Source organism: Artemia sp. Qi Xiang Cuo, chromosome 10, assembly GCF_049724085.1.
Source record: "Artemia sp. Qi Xiang Cuo chromosome 10, ASM4972408v1, whole genome shotgun sequence".
Lineage (NCBI taxonomy): Eukaryota > Metazoa > Arthropoda > Branchiopoda > Anostraca > Artemiidae > Artemia > Artemia sp. Qi Xiang Cuo.
The window spans coordinates 64,486,367-64,500,409 of NC_142803.1; the positions used below are offsets into that span (position 1 = coordinate 64,486,367).

The window sequence follows — 14,043 nt, forward strand, 5'->3', positions numbered from 1 at the left end:
GTCTCCCTCCACGGCTATCATTTCCCCAAATACTTCCGATCAAAATTTTGATATAGCCATTTTTTAAGCCTATCAGAAAGGACTGGAAACTATTTCTTTGAGGATAACAAATACCCCCAGCCCTCAGGGCAAGGGTTGTAAGTTATGCCCTGGGGATATATAGAGTTTTTATAGAAAGTGTGGTCATATAAACTTCAAAGAGGGCTCATTAGATAGGTAATCAGACGCTCTAGTGCTCTTTTTAGGAGCAATGTGATCAGAGGACAGCTACCCTCTCCCCCCTACACACACGTCATATTATCCCGAAATGCTTCTAATAGAAATTTTGAGATACCGATTCTATTCAAAATTGTCTAAATATCATATAACAAGGCTTTTGGTGTTGAAACAAACCCCAGGGATTAGGGGCAAGGGTTGAAAGTTATGCCCTAGGGTTATTAAAGATTTTTATGGAAGGGATGGTTGTTTAACTGTAAAAGTGGCTCAGTCTTTCTCCCTAAAAAAGACTATGTCAATATAAAACGAACAGAAATTAATCAGAAAAACTTTTTGCACAAAATTTGTTTTTCAAAAAAAAAGTAAAAAACTCCATTAAACCAAAAACTAACAAAAATATAATCAAATAATCTACCAAGGATATAACTACCACAAATCAGTATCAATAAATAAATGAAACCAAAAACAAACAGAAATTAAGATAATTCAAACTCAAAACCAGCAGAAATAATCTGTGCAGGGTTCTAAGCCCTATGCTTTCTAAAAGCTAAAATATAATTTTTCTTTTTCTTAAATAATTCTTTTAAATGTTTTCACTTTTATAAGAAATCAAAAATTAATTAAGATTTTAAGGAATAAATATCAGCATATGTATAATAAACTTAAAATGCTCATTTTTGTCATTTGAGTTTTTTTCAGTAAAGTACGAGTTATATTCTAGCTTTTAGAAAGCATAGGGCTTAGATGCATACACAGATTAATTTCTTCTCGTTTTGAGTTTGACTTATTTTAAATTCTGTTTGTTTTGGGCTTCATTTATTTATTGATACTGATTTGTGGTAATTGTATCATTGGTACATTATTTAATTCTATTTTTGTTTCTTTCTGGTTTAATGGAGCTCTTTACCTTTTTTTGAAAAACTTAGTTTGTGCAAAAAGTTTTTTGATTAGTTTTGCATCAAAGGCGAATCCATCAATCTCCGGGTTTTCAAACAGATTGACAGATATCTCAAGACTGTATCTTCAGAAGAAAGAGAAATATGCGAGCCATAGCCAGTGGCATCGTTTAGAGGGGGAGGAGACAAGAGGGGCAGTTTTCCACAAATCACCCGGGAAAAGCTACAAATCATCAAGTAGCTTTAAAACTGCTGCTCGTTTTAAGTTACAAATGTCATTCTTCTCATGATCAAAATTTCCTTTTAGACCCACTTTTTGGGCACCTGCTGGAACATCATTACATAGATTTTCTGCAAATAGATAAAAGAATATGTTAGAGCAGTGGTTCTCAAACTTATTTAGACACTGTACCCATTTTTACCCTCAAAACATTCTATGAACCCCTTCTCAGTTACCGGAACTAAGTAAACTATAGCCAAGATATAAATAAAATTGCCAGTCTTAGAGTTAAAGGGTTATTTTAATTTTGGTTTGCTGGCCACGTACCCCCTAATTTTTTTGCGTGCCCCCAGGTGATACGCGTACAGTGGTTTGAGAACCACTTGGTTATAGAATTCAAACTTTTTACATTTTAGCCTGAATGGCACAGTGGCAATATGTGACTCCAATTGTATGATTTTGAGCTTGTGGTGGTCTTCCTGTCTGAATTGAACCTCGCACATGCTTTACCTCATCTGACCATAAGAAAAAGTTACACTCAGTGCATCTATAAAATTGCCTGCCTGAAATAGACAAATAAAATGAAGTAACTAATGTAAAACTTAAAAAGTGCAATAAAACAATGCATATTACGCCACCCTGTCATTCCTGGAAAGATGATAAATAGAAAAAAAGCTTTGGTTTGGCATATTTTGAACTAAAAAGGATATTAGCCCAGTTGAACTACCAATGAAAAAAAAACACATTTTCTTTCTAAAGTTTATAAAACAAATTTTCAATTCTAACCATAAAAGATGCTAATAACTCATTGCAGCACTAAGCCACCTAAGGCTAAATACCTACTCATTCTCTTCTTCAATCCAAATCCATACTAAGCCCCCTCTGTAAACTCTCCCAAGAAGTTCCTGTTTTCCTTAAATATTTACTTATGACATCCTCCCACCCATTTTGGGGACGATCTACATTTCGTTTGGTCCTTGATTGTTGGCACACAAGAACAATCTTTGGCAATCTGTCATCCTTCATGTGTAGAAGGTATCCTAGCAATATCAATTTCAATAAAATTTTAATTTAATTAATATATTTTACAATGAGTTTAATTATATATTTTCTATCTTAAACAATACAAAAACAGTATTTTCTATTCGGTTATTTGCTTTATCGGGTTAGCACTGAGAGAACCATTTTCTCCAAAGGGCAAAACTTGAGACACAATTATTTCAATTGATATGCCATTTGTTTCTCAGTCTTAGTTTAGATTTGAAAAAAAAAATTACGAGTTAGCTCTTAAAATTAGTGGAGTTTCATTTCTGCATCAATATTTTATGGTTTCCGACCAAAGATATATCTTCATGGATGTAAAAAAAAACAAGTTCAAATCTGCTTCTGGTCACAGTTGAGATTGTGAGTTGAGTAAAGGGGGGGGGGACAATAACCTGGTGACAGGCCTACCCCTTCGATTCCCAGTACCAAAAAGTTTTTCCCCCAATGCTGCCATCTATCCAAATAAAGTAATAGATGGTGCTATTTTTTTATTACTGTTATAGATAGCGACATGTTTAATTTTCCAACAACCTATTTATTTTCTGTTTCTAAGCAGTTTTTCTATTGATTTTATGAAATTTTCGTCGGGTGTGGGAATCGAATATGAGACCAAAGATTTCCTATGGTAAAAGAATGACACGTTAATGAACTGAGCCAAAAAGTCATTGTTATTATTATGCTCTTAGAAATGCATTATAAGTAAATGCTGTCAATTCATTGTTTCTGGGTGCCAGCCAGCTGGTGTTAAGCATCACTGTATCGTGCTGAGTTAATATGTGTTATAATGTATAATTACCGCTGGTACCCCAATTATGTCTGGGGTCAAAGCTGGCACCACCGCAATGGTTGCCTTGGAGCTACCAGTAACTTGATCTCTCTAACGCTATACAGTATCACTGGCGGTTTCATTAGGGTATTCGTTAGAGTGGTGGTTATGATCAAAATGGCCAAACACTGGGCTGAGAGTGCCACAACCTGTGTCATAACCATTATTTATCTCTTTGGAGGGTAACAGATCCCCTGTCGATACACTAATGACGATATTTCTCGTGAACTCTTTTCCTACCCAGCCTGATTTCGGGGGAAAAGATTTTACACGGATGTAGAAAATAACTCCATTGTATTCTCCCACAGGTCACTCTAACAATACATATATCTATAAACTCTGAAAACAGACTTTGCAGTCTAGGAACGAACTAAACAAAATCTAAAACAGACTAAAAGCAAATCCACACTTTTGACAAAGAACTTTGTGCAGGGGTAGAATCTAGATTGACCCTGGGCAAACCTATAAATAAAAGATTCAAAATCAAACACTTTTTGAATACTATTAACAATCAATAGTCAAGTCCAGGAAGAGATAAATACATTTGAGCCCAAAATTTACTTATTTCAACGCCACTGGCCTAGCAACGGGACTTTGACTTGTAATTGATAGTTATATTATAAGTAAATCTATGCAAATTTAATTACGAAGAGGAAAACAGGTTATTTATATGACAAAATAATGAAAAGGGGCAGGAAGCCCCGAAAATATGCAATAACTATGCCTTGAGATAAAAGCATCCGGAAATATCTTGGCATCATTCCTAAAACTCTTTGCTTCCGAGAATTTCTTGGTTTGTTTCCGAGAATTTCAAGAACGATGCGTTATTCAACAGAACCTATAAGTCAATGATATTATTGTGTTCTTAAGAATACATTCTAAGCGAAATCTATTAATCTGTTGTTGCCAAGTGCTTTTGTTTGGCATCATTCTGAGGATATGCATACCAAAGTGATTTCTTATGGTTGTTAGACACACATATTCTGTTTTGCACTTTAATGGTACCGAGCACAAATGTATTTTCATGGTCCATGACACTTGTTTCGGTTCAAAAATTGTAATGACTCCCGCCGGCCAGGTACTTTTTTTTAGTAATACAATGGTCCCGAGCACACTTTTCTCCATTACCAGGCTTTTGCATGAGTTTGGGTTTCAAAATCCCCCTCAAGGACCCGAATGCCCCTACCCACACTTTTTGCTCCCTCCCCCTCTAAGCCTTTTTTAAATTTATTTTTCTTCTGAACTTTTTTTTTTCTTTGAACTTAAAATTTGTTTTTAGCTTAAATTCCAGAATAAGAGCAATGATAAAAAAGTTAAGAAGAAATACTTCAAGAAAGTAACATAAAGAAAGAATAACGAGCTAAAATGGGGTTTTTAAAGGCCAAATGAAAATACTTAAAAACACAACAAAGTGAATATTTCGAGGGGACAAACGCCTCTCTTCTTTAGCGCGAAACGAAAAAATATAATCAATGCGAGTGCCGAAGAACAAACCAACAAATAAAACGTGGAAAGTAAATGTGAAGGTGAAAAAAAAACAAAAAAAAACTAAAAGATGAATAAAAATCAATAAAAGCCAAAAAATTTTAAGAATTAAAACCGAATACCAAACAACAATAAAAGTGAGTCATTCACCAATATCCGTGATTTGCAAAGAAATTCAAAATTGAACCGCCATTGACGGATACTAGCGAATAACTGAGAAATAAAATACAAACATTCATTCATTCAAAACGAAACAGCATTGAATGAGTTTGACAGCTATGTCATCTGACTCCTGATTTTAATAATTGTATTCCTCGTAGACAGTCTTTCAGACTGAAGGGGTTGTTTATTTGTCTGATTAAGTGATTGGGAAAGTGTTACAGGGCTTATATCTCGGACTATTAAAGTATCGGCTTCTCTTTTGAGAAAACCGAAATGCGATTCATTTATTCTTAAATCACCTGAATCTCTGTTCAAAGCTAGACCTAAATTTTGGTATTTATAAATTTCAACAGCTTCTCTGTAGTGCTGGACAAAACCTTCATCTTGCAAAATTAGGCTAGCCTGATTAAATAGAAAAGTATGATAGGGGTTTTCAAAAATGTGCTCTGGAACGAGAGAGTCAAAATTTTCTTTTTTTCCACTTTTTAAGTGTAATATTATTTGAACAAGAATGCTGGGTTAATCTATCCGTAAGTCGTTGATCAGTTCTTTCAATATACCAAAAACCCCTTGTTTGTCTCACTGCCAGATATCTGTATATATTTAGTGTCATTATGTAAGATTGAATAATAAATGAACCTGAACCTGAACCCCACGAACAAGGAATTCTTTAGACACCAGAGTTAAACCTATCGAGATAGGGTCTTTACCTTGATAAATTTGGGAAATGATAGTTTTTTTGGGTCTATAGTAAGTGTAACATACTGCTCCAGCCTTACCAGAATCTTAGTAGAGTATTTTAGTTCTTCAAGGTATTTTTAAAATAGACCTCAAACTTAGAACCCAGCGTATGTGTAATAGAATCAATTTTCATGACCCCGAAATTTTCCAAGTAAAATAAAATTGCACAAAATACGAACCCGAAAATTCAAATAAACTACAGATCAAGTAACACTTAATTGTAAAACTTAAAAAGTAACGAAAAAATTGTATCACAATTGTAACTCTATCGTTTCCACGAAAAATGTAACAGCAATAAATAATCAGCGTGACCAATTGTACATGACGGGGAACAAACAATGTAATTTAAATCTTGAGTTTGAATTTCCAAACGATCAAGAGATGGTAGAAATTATTATACACAAAACGGTCACGCGAGATATAAAATAAAACTATGTATTCCACTGTAATTACTAGGTAAAACTTTAAAAAATGGTTTCTTGAAATACAAAAAAGAACTATGTATCCCGCTCTAATTACAAGGTGAAAATTTATTTCGCTAAGAAAAATTCCAAAGTGAAGTTTTAAAAAGTCGTTAAATTGTATCAAAGTCAATTTAAATCGACTAGCTGATTGGTACATCCCTGTCCAATAGTAATCGAGGACATAGAATCAGAACCAATAAAACCGATGTAATGTACTTTTCAGCAACGCCTGAATGTAGCCTTAGGCGAAATCGCAGAGTATAGCACTTTCAAACTTAGCAAGTTTGAGTTAATCTTTTATCAGTCTTTTTGGAGTCGATTGTCAGTCTAATCTATGATGAGTTTTATGTGAGCCTAAAAACAGTCTTATGTGAGTCTATTTTCAGTTTGAATTAACTTCCGAAAGCAATTATTATTGGTGAATTCACTGTTACTTGTATTGCCCAGTTGGCAACTTTATCTTAGTGTCTTTGACTGCGAAGTGCTTTCGATATTCCCTTCAAGCTTTGTACCAATCATGTGAGTAAAAATAAATGCATTACTTTCTTATTTTATTCTCTTTATGTTAGTATTTCTCAAGATAGTTAGTTCTTGTGGTTCCAATCGCTCTCAAGGGAACCCGAATCCTTTCAATCTGATTTCGACTCAGTATGGCCACTAGTATATGCTCCCCATTTGAACCGCTAATTTAAGCTCCCGACACACGAAATTCCCCCTCTACTCTGGTGTGCTGGTGGCGAACCGCCAACTAAGAATTAATTGGAAAATACTCATAGAAACAATTAATTGAAAATTTTTATATAAAGAATCAACTGACAATATAAGAAAAAAACTTTTTATTGAAAACCCCCCATTACAAATATAAGAACAAACTTTTAATTGAACCCCCCCCCCATTAGAAGTGGCGCGGCGCCTGTTTACAGGAGCAGAACACAAGGACATAATTTTCTACAAAAAAAGATTATTGAGAAATATTAAGCATAAATAAAGTGTAATATTTTGTGCAGTGTTTAAATTGCAATATTCTGTTAGGCCTAAGTCCCCTTAAGAAAATAGTAACAAAAAATATAATTTGGAACTGTCAAATTTGAGTGATATCAAAAAAATAAAACCAGTGCCGAACTTTAATTTTTTTTGAAAAAAAACTAATCAATATGTCGTTAGATACAAACAAACAATAGCTAAGCAAAAACTTATTGCCAAAACAGTGGAAATTTCAAAATCCCTTCCCACATATAACGGAGATTCAGACGTATATGAGTTTAGTATCCAATTAAACCAATTAAAACTGACTTAAAATCATTAGTAGGCATGTTATTAATGAGACTTAAGGGGCAAGCATTAACATTTCTAAAACATATAGAAAATGCAATAGGGGAAGATAACAACCTTCCAATAAACTCAATAGAAAAATTGCTAAAAGCTTTCCGAGAAATATTTGTTGAAACAACTTCAACACACTAATTAAAGCACGGAACTGTATGTTTCGACGAAACCCAAAATGTTAGGGAATACCTGCACAAAGTAATGATATCCATTGAGGCTAAATATGGGAAATAAACTGGTCCTTTATATGATAAAATTGCATTAAATGCTTTTTTGCAAGGATTAAGCCCCAAAATTTACCGAATGATAATATCAAAAAATATTCAAACATTAGAGTTTGCAAATCAAGAAGCAGAGAGAATGGTTGAAATTGACACGATTGTGGCAAAACACAATAGGTCAATAATAAATAATGTCGGAGAATCAACTCCGGGACGATCACGAGCAATTTCCCCCGCATTTTTCTCGAGAGATAATTCACCAAAACCGAACCAAAATAGGTCCCCAACCCCTACCAGGCAAAGAATTGTACGTTTCGCACCCACGAATACGGCAAACTACGTAAACAACCCCCCAATTATATGCTAAGCATGTAATAAACAAGGAAATATTGCCAGGGAATGCCGTACGAGAAACAACTATACATCAGCAACCCCCAGTTTTAATAACCGTTTGTTCGGGGGAACAAACCTAAATGCCAATGGATCAGGAAGTTATAGAAATAACCCCCCACGCCCCCATCGTTCCGCAACCCCTATTAACAAGGATTTGCGTATTCAAATCCTTCCCCCAACCGACAAAATAATTATCGGTTGCCCAACCCAAATACGCGACAAAACATGTACCAATTCAATTCACGGACAGTGTATCCGACTAGATTTAATAGGAATACGTGCGATAACAGAGGATTTTTTTTCCCGACGGGAAACGAAAAAATTTTTTGGGAAACGAAAGAATTTTTTCTTCAATACAAAATGAACAAATGCCGCGAGCCGTCGGCCCAAGAAATCCCAACCCGAGCAACAATACATGGCAACCAAGACAATCAAATGTCAATCAACTTGCGACGGAAGTTCCCACCGAGCCCCAATATCAAACGCCAACCTGTCAAATAAGTGCACAGGGAAACGAGTTAGGCCCCCAAGAAAATTAACCGGGACCCTGGAGGCGAGTATTTTTTATCGGTCCCTTCCAGTAGTTGTACCTTCTTTAAGTGATAATAATGACATATTACCTGTATTAAATGACTTTGGTGTTGCAAGTATTAATTTCAAAGCGTTAATAGATTCCGGTGCATCAGTTAACATAATAAACTCGAATGTATTTAATAGCCTACCAGTATATATTAAGCGACGGAAAAATTTTAATATTCCCAATTTACCTAGCGTCACAGGACATTTATTGGAAGCAATAGGCTCCATACGCCTAGATGTGACAAAAGATAATAGAATCTTTCCTACAAACTTCATAATATGCAAGAATTTCCCATATGAGGCTATAATTGGTGCTAATTTTTTAAAATCGAATAAAGTGCTATTAGATATAGCAAATCAAAGACTCGTGTATCCATACGATCCTATTCTCCAATGCGTGGAGAAAGGGGAAGCAACAGTGAATAGAATAAAGTCTTTTGTACCCCATTTCTCGTCCTTTGGGAGAAAATCAAGCAGCAAATGGATCGAGTCAATAAAAACAAAAATAGGGAAAATCCAGAAGCATAGACAAACAGAAACAAAGAAAATAACAGAACTATGGAACGAGATAATAAACCTCGGTACTGTCCCCTTACAGCCAACCCCACAAGCGGAAGAATTGACGCAACCAAGCGCCAATCTTAACTTAAAAGAAAATGATTCGGAAGAAAAATACTATGGATTCGTCCTGCGTAAAACAAAAATCCCCCCAAAAATAATGCAAAGAGTTCAAATCTCTCAAATGGTCACCCCCCTAAATGACAATTCCAAAATTTGGTTCGCATCCCCGTGTGGAAAAATCCCCAAAAATCTATTTTGTGAGGAACAGATCATTTTATATGAGAAAGGAGAAGGTATTATTTGGATGACTAATACACATGAAAATGATACGATCACATTAAAAAAGGCAACATGCCTCGTTTAAATACAAGTGATTTCTGAGCACGAGCTAAACAAATGGAAAAACTCCAAGAAAAGACTAGTTAATAGCATTGGTGTTGGCAATCCAAAGAATAGGTACCCACTAAAAAGACCCCAATTTTTACAAAAATTTAAATTAGACCATATCCAAGATACGCAATTAAGAGATAAATTATATGAATTGCTCTGGAATTTTAGAGATATATTTTCCACATGTGAAGAATACATTGGATTGATACCGTTCTATGAACATTCTATCCAAACTACAGGGTTGCTTGCCGCAAAACAGCCCTATGGCATCCCTAATTCCTACGAAAAGTGGATAAAATCTAAAATCCGAGAACTAGAAAAAAACATTATTATACGCCCAAGTAAAATCCTTTATTCGGCTCCTGTTATTCTAGTACCAAAAAACAAGGATCTTGGGTTCGTAGTAGGCTAAAGAGCCCTAAACAAACAGGAAGTCAGCACAAGTTTCCCCTGCCCCGAATTGATGAAATCCTAGACTCCATCTCAACCAAAAATAAAATTTTTACATCTCTCAACCTCACACAAGGTTATCATCAAGTTAAGATAGCAGACAATGACGTTTATAAAACGGCCTTTTCGACGACAAAATGTGGTTCTTATGAGTATTTAAGAGTACCCTTCGGACTCAAAACTAGTTCAAGCGCACTATGTAGACCTCTGTTACACTTATTACGAGGTATACAAAATATTATCCATTTTGTGGACGATGTGATCTGTGTAGGACAAACCCCAGAGGACCATTTAAACACATTAACCAAAGTTTTCGAAAAATTCAGAGAGGGTAATCTAAAATGTAGACCTGAAAAAGTAAATTTACTTCAACCCGAAATAAAATTTTTAGGAATGATAGTGACCCAAGGCCAAATATCACCAGATCCCAAAAGATAAAATGCGTAGAAAACCTTAAACCCCCAAAAACTAGAAAGCAGTTGAGAGCAATTCTTGGTTTGACTAGTTACTTTAGAAAATTCATAAGTAACTACGCGCAAATTTCAAAACCCTTAACGGACCTAACTAAAGGGACCCCCCAAAATATTACCTGGTCACAGGAAGCTCAAACTTCCTTAGACACTCAAAACAGCGCTCACATTGAACCAATATTGTCGCTAACAGATTTTGAAAAAGGACAATTTGCAGTCACCACTGACACCTCAGCTATGGGCATCGGTGCAATCCTTTCCCAATTAATCCCTATAGAAAACTACCCCGATCCTTTACAAAAATCCCCTCAGTATATAGAGAAAGTAATATGCTATTCAAGTAGAACTCTATCGAAAGGCGAAAGCAGTTATTCTGGAACGCAATTGGAGCTACTATCTATAATCCACCATTTAGACAAATTCAGATATTATTTAGTAGGTCGAAAATTTAAGCTACGTTTGGACCATAAAAGCTTGCAGTACCTAAGCACATTCAAAAATCCAACTGGAATCTTAGCTAGATGGATAATGAAAATCCAAGATCTGGATTATGAATTTGAACATTTGACCGGTAAACAAAATGCCCGCTGCGATTACTTAAGTAGATATCCTGAGAATAACCCCTCCGACAATGAAAATAAACAAATAAATGCCATTAATTCCAGTAAACGAAAACATAAGAGGAACAAACGTAAAGTCCAAATAGAAGAAAACAAAGTCAATCATAGCCCTTTGTCTATAGCTAACATTAAAAGAAACCAAGTTAAGGATGAAATGCGTTCGGCTCTCATTAACTATTTTGTGAATCAAGGCTAGCCGAGTTAAAACCTTTCAATTTCAAACAAAACTATTTCGAGAATCATAGCGACGAGGAAAACTTTGAAGAATTTTTAGCAATGAAAAATCTAGTCATCCCTAAAAGAAAACCCTTAATACCCATACCAGTATAAACCCCAAAAGGTCCAGAAAGTTCATCATCAGAAAGCTCGGAAGAATTAGATTATACGCTGTCCCCGAAAACCCAATTTTTCCCTGATAGAATTTCGACCCCATGTCCTCCCAAGAGATTTCCCGATGACATGGTATCCCCAGCAACCCCGATAGAAAGACCCCTATCGTCGCAGAATGAATTAAACAGAGCTATGGAAACCCCGGGTGCAAAAATAAGAAAAACTCCAGCCAGGGATACAAATAAAGGAAATACAAAAAACTTGAGAGAAGCTATGGACAATATCAATTACCCAGTAAAAACAAGGCAAAGTACCTTGCCTTGGACCCAGGAATACCCTGAAGATGAAAATCTAGGACAATACCATCACATAACGATATCCAAAGTCAAGCCCAAGGAATCAGCCTCCTGGCAACACACCTTGTTACAAAAAATACCCCACCCCCCAGAGGATATGGCATTCAAACAATGGAGACACTCTCCACAAACATTCAACTCCTCCCAGAGTTCCCAAGAATCTTTTAACTCCCCCGAAATAGGAGTTCAGCCCGAGAAAGTGGAAAATAAACCCTCTACCTCGAGAGGAGACGAGATAAGCAAGGGCAGTTGATACTCGAAAATTGCAAATGACCACCCCAGAAAGCCCTAACGATGAATCGTCAGGAACTAGTTCTACTCAATCCGACGATGAATCAGCTCCCGATGAGCCCCAAGACACACAAAAACGAAAACCAACTTCGGCTACCGCACATGCAAAACAGGCTAAAATAAAAGGCCAAAAATTCCTATTGAAACAGCAAAAGAAGTGTGACTTAATATCTATGGAAAAGTAAAAAAAGAATAAAGCGCATGAGATCTAACAGAGAATTACCTCAAGTTCTGTCAGAGTAAGTAAAAAACCAGATAAAAGGAAATACTTCCAGGAATCAAGTACCCCAAAAAACTCATAAAGTAATATTAAGACAAAATGAGCAGCTTGAAAAAAATAACCTTAAAACAAAGGTATATGAATAAGACATTTCAACGAAAGCTACCCACAAAAAGTCGAAGGAAATTAATAGGTAACTTTTCCAGATAAACTGAATCTCGGCTTCATAAAAAACCCTGAAGATATAAGAAGAACAAGAATTGTTCAACCCCTCCTCCAAAAGAAAAATATCTAGTGCCACCCCGTTACAGACAGAACGAATATGGACAAGCTATTTCTAATACGATCGAAACTTCTAGACACCTCGGCACAATTAATAACAGAAAGACTGAAAATCGAGAGTATGATGGAAGCCATGCTTAAATCTCTTAGTGAAGTTAAGGCTTCCCAAGAAAAAATGAACAAAAAAATAAATGAGATCCTAGTAACTAAGCAAATGGATAAATTAATCGAGACCCAGTTTTTGGAAGTTAAGGAGCAGACCACAAAAATCCAGAGTGAAATGGAATCAATAAGAGACGCCACGGATGTTAAGGGATATAATTATCCCGACAATGTCCTAAAATTACAAGTATTATACAATAAAATGCAAGAAATTGGCAAAAAAGTGCAAGATTACAGAAGCAGTACTGTTCTATTCGCAACAATAGCGATACAAGAAGCCCTGGCACCCAAAGGAGTAAAGCTCTTAGACTTACAACATAAATACGACAACTTAAAAGTACAGAAAGAAATAATTAAATTAAAACAGGATAACTTAGAGAAACAATTGAAGGAAAACCAAGCCAAAATTACCAGAGAATTACAGAACAAAGAGAATTCTGCTCAAATTTAGAGAAAATGGTTGCAACATATTTTACAGTTGAAATTGACCTACCCCTCAATCCCCATTTGGAAAATATTCTTGCTAACGATTACAACGAAGGGCCATCACAACCCGCGTATTTTGCAATCCCAAACCAAGCCCGGCATCATCATATCAAACCCCAAGTGGAATCTATTCAACAAAATCCTCCAACGGACAGTAACATAATTATGAGGACCCAATACCCCAATGCCCAAGTAAATGTTACAACTAGCCAAGACTCCTCAGAAGTCTCTGCACCACAAGGAACGCCCAAAACACAACCATCATCAGATGATACAGAAAATTGAGAAATATCAATCATGGGAATTAATTGAGCTAAAAAAAAGGAGGTAAAAATTCCTTTCTCGTTTAAATGAAAAAATTTTTTTTACAGGTTAATATAATAAAGTGGGTGCACCTTATAGGGTATAGCGCTTAGCGACAAGATACAGCAAATAACCTAATAAAAACGAGCGCAAACTCGTTAAATTAGGGTACCCATATTTCTGTTGACCAGAATATAGTATTTCCCAAATTATAAAAAAAATATATAATTATATTATAAATAATCATAGAAGAGAAAATGTAGTGGTCAGTCATCCTAGCTTCGCCTGTCCCGAGCAGCCCCCGGAGTAGGTAAATGTGAGGATCACTAGGGATCACTTAGCATACAATTGTATTTAGTGCATGAGGATCACTTCCATTTGCTGAGTTCAATTGTGTGTCAATGCATAACCCCAAACAACGATAATTCAAAACTTACTGTTAATTTTAATGGAGTATTCAAATGCCAATATGAGGAGCCTTCGGTGTATCGAACCTCGGAGGGCTTGATATTATTTGTATTTGGATGTCTGATAAACTGAGAGTCCCTT

The 14,043-nt window shown here is 35.6% G+C and overlaps 1 protein-coding gene across 1 annotated transcript in view; it reads right to left on the reverse strand.

Annotated features, from left to right (window-relative positions):
• The window catches only part of LOC148948032 (uncharacterized), a 51,917-nt gene that overhangs the window by 21,031 nt on the left and 16,843 nt on the right, over positions 1-14,043 (reverse strand). The window contains exon 2 of the mRNA XM_089095673.1: positions 1,742-1,895. Coding sequence (XP_088951799.1) covers positions 1,742-1,743 — 2 coding nt within the window. The 5' untranslated portion in view covers positions 1,744-1,895. The remainder of the gene's footprint in view (positions 1-1,741; positions 1,896-14,043) is intronic.